At 47.9% G+C, this 7,036-nt stretch overlaps 1 protein-coding gene across 1 annotated transcript; it reads left to right on the top strand.

Moving 5' to 3' along the window:
* Positions 1-3,526: 3,526 nt before the first annotated feature.
* On the top strand, positions 3,527-4,771 carry P2RY4 (pyrimidinergic receptor P2Y4). Its single transcript, XM_037822150.1, is given in 1 exon segment — positions 3,527-4,771. A coding segment is annotated over 1 exon segment (1,152 nt). The 3' UTR covers positions 4,679-4,771.
* Positions 4,772-7,036: the final 2,265 nt, after the last annotated feature.

The following is a 7,036-nucleotide window of genomic DNA, read 5'->3' as shown; positions in this document are numbered from 1 at the left end:
GTTGAAACTGTGAGAATGGATGTTTCCTGAGAGAGGCCAGAGGAGAAGAAGAGAGAGGAAAAGAGAGGGGAAGGGAAGAGGAGAGGAGGGGAGGAGAGGGAAGGCAAGGAAAGGCAAGGGAAGGCAAGAGGAAGGAAGGGAAAGGAAGAGAAAGCAAGACAAGGGAAGAAAAGGAAGAGAAGGAAAAAGAAGGCAAGAAAGGAGGAGGCTTTAGGAGCAAGGCTTGAAAGGAAGACTCACATTTGGGGGAAGGAGGATAAAAAGCAGCCATGGAAGGAGTCAGAAGGAACGGCCAGAGGGATAGGAGAACCAGAGTAACGCAAAGTTACAGAAACCAAAGTAAGGAAGTGTTTCACAGAAAAGAGTGAGACTGGTCTACAGCATTTCATAAGGCACAGGTTGTTCTTTTTGATCTGGGTGAGATAGCAGAATCTGGTCTCTGGTTAGGAAATGTTGGGACGAGTCTTTTCCTGAAGTAGTGATTGGGTGGCAGTGGTGGTGGTGTCAGCAGCTGCAGCCATGTCCAGGGACTAGCAGAAACATAGCAGAGCCAAGTCAGCTTGAAGAAGTAGGAGCAAGACGCTTGACCAGTGTAGGACCTCCCCTTATACATCAAACCTCAAATCACACTTGTCCTCTGAAGAGGCCAGACTCAGTCCTGTGGGCAAAGTAATTATGAACTATACATTACAGATTTGCAGCACTTTATGGTTTACAAAGTGTTTTCACCTCTATTAAACAATTCACTATCGAGGACAACTCTAAAAGTTTGGTATTATTAATATCCCCATTTTCTTAGTAAGGAAACTAAGTTACAAATAGGTGACATAATTAAGAAGTGGAAGGACAGAATCTGAACTCAAGTCTATCTGGCTCCAAAACCTGGACCTTGATGCAACATTATAGCAGTTAGCTGACCAGGACTTAGGCTGCAATAACTGCTTCCACCACTCCTCACTTTTACTACCCCCTACCTTGCTACAGGGCAGGGATTGCCACATTTCCCTCATCCAGGTTTCTGGAGATTCCAAGAGATCGAGACTCTAGATACTATAGCCTTCCTTCCAGGCCTGCCTTCTCCTCTTACTCCCAACATCCAGCTAGGCAACACTCTCAGAACCTGAAGGTTGAGTTCAGGGTCCCCATTGCTCCCCAGCCCCACTTAGAGCAGATTCTGCTCCAGCCTGCTCATCCTTCTCCAAGAACACTTCTGACCTAATCCTCAGACTTCTCCAGGCCTGGTTTGCCTCCTGTGTCTAAGATATCCTGACCTTAGCTCTGGGAACACCAGACCCAGATCTTCTGATACTTCTTTGTCCCCTGCACACTAGGCCCCCAAACAAGTAGGCTTGCTCTCCCCACTTTTTCCTTTGTATTCTGATCAGGGTGTCTGGGAGTGATAGAAAGAGATGAGGGGTGGTATGTAGGAAGGGGTGGCATCTGTAACAGAAGCGTATTGGCCAACATGCTTACAGAGGAGTGGAATGCATCCTTGACATCTTTTCTTCCATGTGTAAAAGGCATCTCAGAGTTCACAGGCTGAACGATGAACTCCTGATCTTTTCCCAAAACCTGCTTCTCTCACAGCATTCCCTATCTCTGTTAAAGGTAAGTCCATTCTTCTGGTTGCTCAGGTCAGAAATCTCAGAGTCATTCTTGACTCCTCTTCTTCTCTCACACCCCACATCAGTAGATCTTCTTGGCTCTCATTTCTAAATATATCCAGAACCTGTCCTCTTCTCACCACCTCTACCACTGTGTTCCAAGCCACCATCATCACTATTGGCAATAGGCTCTTACATGGTTTTCTTCCTTCCTCCCATGCCCCCCACCCCTGCAGTCTATTTTCAACCTGTAGTTAGCCAGGAATCCTTCTAAAATGTAAATCAGATTGTGACACTCAATGGATTCCCATTCACTTAAAGTAAAAGCCAGAGGCCTTACAATGGCCTAGAGGGTCTTCATGATTTGGCCCCTGACAGACTCTCTGAACTCATCTTCTATGTTTCCCCTCCCTCACAACCTCCTGGTCTTTAATCAAAAATCACCCTAATACTTAAATTGGCAACCATCTCAATTCTCTCTCTATTTCAGTTCTCCTTCCCTCTCAAATTTATTCTTTATTTTTCTCCATAACATATGAGAACAATAATTATAATCTATGTCTTTTATGTAACACTTTCATTTTTTGTCTCCCCCTTATCCCACCATGACATAAGCACCATTGGAGCCAGAGTTTTGTCTGTTTTGTTCACTGCTAGTAAACAACTGGTGACTAGAACTGGACCAACCACATAATAGGGTCTCTGTAAAAATCTGTAGATCCTTTTCTGGATCATGGCCAATGGCTTAGAGAGGCAATAAGCATATGTACATTCATGCTAGAGCCAGCCTGCCCAAGTTCAAATCCTAACTCTACCACTAACCAGCAAAATGCTTGAGTTCTCTGGGCCTTAGTTTTCTCATTCATAAAGTAGAGACAATAATAGTAGCTACTTCATAAGAGCCTGTGGGGTCATTAATAAGTATAAAGTACTTAGAACAGTGCCTGGCACCTAGTGAGTGCTATATAAGCATTTGTTAAAATTATAAACATATGTTTATATGAGATTCATATCAATAGCTTAGATTTTCTAAAAATCTTTAGTGAATCATCTTGCACTTGCCCATGTTAAAATTCATTTACTGTTTTTCTCTTCACTTGCACACACTTCCTGTAATGTTTGTTATCTCCTGTGACCTGGCTCTTCATTTGTCACTTGGACATTTCCTTGTGTACTCCCTCCTACAGTCATTTATAAAGCTGTTAAACAGCAATCTAGCTGGGCTCTGGTTTCCCAACCTGGACAATTACTGGGTTGGACTAGGTAATCTCTAAGGGTTTGTAGTGCTGACAATCTCCATGGGATGGGAGGAGGGACATGCTCCACCCCTAGCCCTGCCCCCTTGATTATGTCCTCTGGCTGCCAAAGGAAAGGGTGGCAGAGTCAGCTGGGCTCAGCTCGAAGGGGACCAGGTAGGAGACATGCCAAGGTTCTTGGACAAGGGTGTGATAATGGGGCTCCTGGGCTGCAGGTAGGTTGGGGGAAGGCCTCAGAGGTTAATGCAGTATGGAGACCCTGGAACCAATATGAGAGAAGAGGGGAAGGCGTGGTGTAGAGAGATGCCCCTCTTCACAGGGACAGAGCTGTTTATTGTGCAGAGTTTAGTTAGGGTATGGGCATGTTTCCACTTTAGATGGCCCTGAAAGGCCTCCAACCCTTTCAGCCAACCAGGCCCTGGAAAGACAGAGTCAACTGTAGAAGGAGAACAACCTAAACACACTTATTGACCTCCTGAACCCCAGTGCTGCCTATTGCCCACCACTCCCTGGGCTGGACCAAGGGAACTTGGGTAGTGGGCAGGCTGGCCTGAAATGCTACAACCATTGCCTTCCCCATTCTCTGCTTTTATGCTCCATTCAGTGCTGGGAGGCCAGGGAAATCAAGCTACCCTCACTTCTGCCCTTTCCACCTCTAGGAGGGCCATGGCCAGTACAGACTCCTTGCTGCTCAAATCCCTAGACCCAGACAACAAGGTGGAGCTGGACTGCTGGTTTGATGAAGAGTTCAAGTTCATCCTGCTGCCTGTGAGCTATGCAGTTGTCTTTGTGCTAGGCATGGGCCTCAACGCCCCGACCCTCTGGCTCTTCCTCTTTCGCCTCAGACCTTGGGAAGCAACAGCCACATATATGTTTCACTTGGCATTGTCAGACACCTTGTATGTTCTGTCGCTGCCGACCCTCATCTACTATTACGCAGCCCGCAACCACTGGCCCTTCGGCACCGGGCTCTGCAAGTTTGTGCGCTTTCTCTTCTACTAGAACCTCTACTGTAGTGTCCTTTTCCTCACTTGCATCAGCGTGCACCGCTACCTGGGCATCTGCCACCCGCTGCAGGCACTATGTTGGGGCCGCCCGCGACTCGCAGGCCTTCTCTGCCTGGCGGTCTGGTTCATCGTAGCTGGCCGCCTCATGCCCAGTCCGTTCTTTGTCACGACCAGCACCAAGGGGGCCACCATCCTGTGCCATGACACCACTCAGCCTGAGGAGTTTGACCACTATGTGCACTTCAGTTCTGCAGTCATGGGACTGCTCTTTGGCGTGCCCTGCTTGGTCACTCTGGTCTGCTATGGGCTCATGGCCCGGCGCCTGTATCGGCCCCTGCCGGGGGCTGCCCAGTCATCTTCTCATCTCCGTTCCCTCCGCACCATCACTGTGGTGCTGACTGTCTTTGCTCTCTGCTTTGTACCTTTCCACATCACCCGCACCATTTATTACATGGCAAGGCTGATGGAAGCTGACTGCCAGGTGTTGAACATTGTCAACGTGGTCTACAAAGTGACTCGGCCCCTGGCCAGTGCCAACAGCTGCCTGGATCCTGTGCTCTACCTGCTCACTGGGGACAAGTATCGACATCAGCTCAGGCAGCTCTGCAGTAGTGGGGGGGGGGTGCAGCCCTCCATGGCTGCCTCCTCTTTGGCACTTGTGTCCCTGCCTGAGTATAGCAGCTGCAGGTTGGGGGTGACCCCCCAAGACAGCACCTGCCCAACCCCTAGGGCAGATAGATGGAAGCTAGGAAGTGAGAGAAAAGGAGGTGAGTGCAGGGCAGAGGTGAAGGAATCTCACAGGGACACCTGAAAAGGCTGTTTCTTCCTGTTTCCCAGGCTCTGGCCAGTTTAGGGGGAGGCAGGGAAATCCTGTGTGACACCCATCTCTTGTAAACACCTTGGTTGCCCCCTCCTGATGGCTGCCCCCTCCTTTCTAGCCAAAGGCAGCTGTAGTGACGCATCCTCCCCGACTTCTTTCTGTTTGTTCTTTTCCCTTTCCTGGGACCATTAGTCCTATTTCTTCATCCTAAAAGCCTTCCTGGAAATCTTCCCCTGTGTCCCTTCCCCCATATCTTTGTACAGAATGCTTTTTTTTTGTTGGCCCATTTCTACCAGGCCACTCAACTGGAGGGGTGGAGAAGGTGATGTAATCTTGGGGTGGTGATAATCAGAATTAGGAAGTGAGGGCACCAGCATATCATGGATGCCACGGATGCGACATATGTAGCACCCACACCCATTTCCTGGTTCCTCCTTGAAGACAGGATAGTCTTGTCTCCCAAGGTGCTGAAATAGGGCACAGTCCCTAGGGCCCTGCGTGCAACTGGAAGCATGGCACTGATGGACTGGTGTATAGCCACGAGGGAGAGAGGGAGCCCTGAACCCTACCACGGGTGGCAACCCTGAGGAACCTCAGAGGCAGGGCCCAAGCTGACAATGGCCTTTGGAACAGGAATGGGTTTGGACCTCCTTTATGATGTTTGCTGAGAGGATATTTGACACCACTCTTGGACTTACTTAATGAAAGGAAGAGTAGATGGCTCAGACTGAGGGAGGTGCTTTCGAGTCTTTGCTGTGGCTGTAAGTTCCCACACAGAGAGGTAGAGCAGGTTTGTGTAGAGAGAATGGAGTGGCAGCAGAAGTTGACGCCCAGAGCCAGCTTTTTACTGGTCTCTCCTTTCTCTAGCTCCTGCCCTAGATAAAGGGTAAATCTGTCACCAGTCCTTTCAGATCATGCTTTAGGACTTCCAGGCCAGGGCTGGGCACTGGAACTAGGAAGAGTTGCCTAGTTTCCTACCCATGCATTCCTCCACCACCAGTGCCATTTTACCATTTCAGTGCTTACAAGCTGATGAGAGTGGGGAACATGGAACTTGGGGAACTAACCACTAAACCTTGGGAAGTAAGAATTTCTAGGCACACCTCCTCCCTCTGAAATCACCTGCCAGCCTATTGGTTTCCTAAGTCAGAACTCAGCCTTCCCTTTTCTTTTGTCCCACACTTGCTAACATGTCTCTGATCTCTTATGTGTCCAGTGATATCAAATTCTTATTGGCTTTTAAGAGGTCTTTGGAGAGTACTGTTGGGGCTGGTCTGTAGCAAAAAAAAAAAAAAAAAAAAAAAAAAAAAAGACTTCACTATCTCTACATTTCCCTTTTCATTCTTTTAGTGCTCCTCTTCCTCCCTAGCTATCCAGGATCCATCTGCTACCCAGGACACCTTCCATTGGGAGTAAAGGAACCGGCCTTCTTCGCCACTTCTTTCTAGTTTCCCAGTCTCCCAGCCACTCACCCTGTTCTTCATTTGTACTCTTTTTTGTTCCTAGGACCATAACCTCCTTACCCATCACCTCTCTTATGTAGCAGCCATAGCAGGTGGCTTTCTCCATCACTCCAGCCTCCTCCATTTCCTCTGTCCATGTATAACTTATGCTTAATCTAGACCCACTATTCTGCCTGAACTTCATGGTCTTCTACTGTAGAGCTGCTCTTCCTAGCACTCTAGCTTCAGTTAAACACCTTGACTTTCATCTTGGGCCAATCTTCTCCTCTCTCCTAGGACAGCAGAGGATTGCTGGATGAAGCCAGAGCACAAGGCTGGGCTGGCCCACTAAGACTTCATGTCCTGAAACTTCACCCAAGCTCTCATTTCTGTTAGCTTGCTGAGTTCTTAAAGATCATTCCATAGCAACTGTTTGCTGTCTCTTCCACCTTCTCAAGCCTCCGACTCCATTCTACCCCCTCTGAAGAATTACCTTGCCTCCTGCAAATCTGAGATCTAATTCCTCAACTTCTCTCTGCTTCCACATCCATCTTCTTTCTCCCTTTCTTCCCTGCAGTCCCAGACTCAGAGGTGGTCCTCTTGTTCCTTCATATCCCTCGTCATAATTTTCAGTCTCTCTCCTCACCAATTTCATCCTGTCTTTAAAAATACAAAAAACAAGCAAAGCAAAAACAAAGCATTACCACTGATACCCTGACCCTACTGTCTCTTCTAGTTACCATTCTATTCATGTTATTCATTTTGCTGCCAAATTTCTAAAAGCGTACTTTAAACCCATTATCCCCATTTCCTGGCCACAAATCACCCATTAACTCCCTGAATCTGGTTTCTACTTTCCTACCTGTACCTAGAAGAACACAAATTACCACAGAAGCAAGACTTTGAA

The sequence above is a fragment of the Choloepus didactylus genome, chromosome X (assembly GCF_015220235.1).
Source record: "Choloepus didactylus isolate mChoDid1 chromosome X, mChoDid1.pri, whole genome shotgun sequence".
Taxonomy (NCBI): domain Eukaryota; kingdom Metazoa; phylum Chordata; class Mammalia; order Pilosa; family Megalonychidae; genus Choloepus; species Choloepus didactylus.
This window is presented reverse-complemented; position numbering and strand designations above follow the sequence as displayed.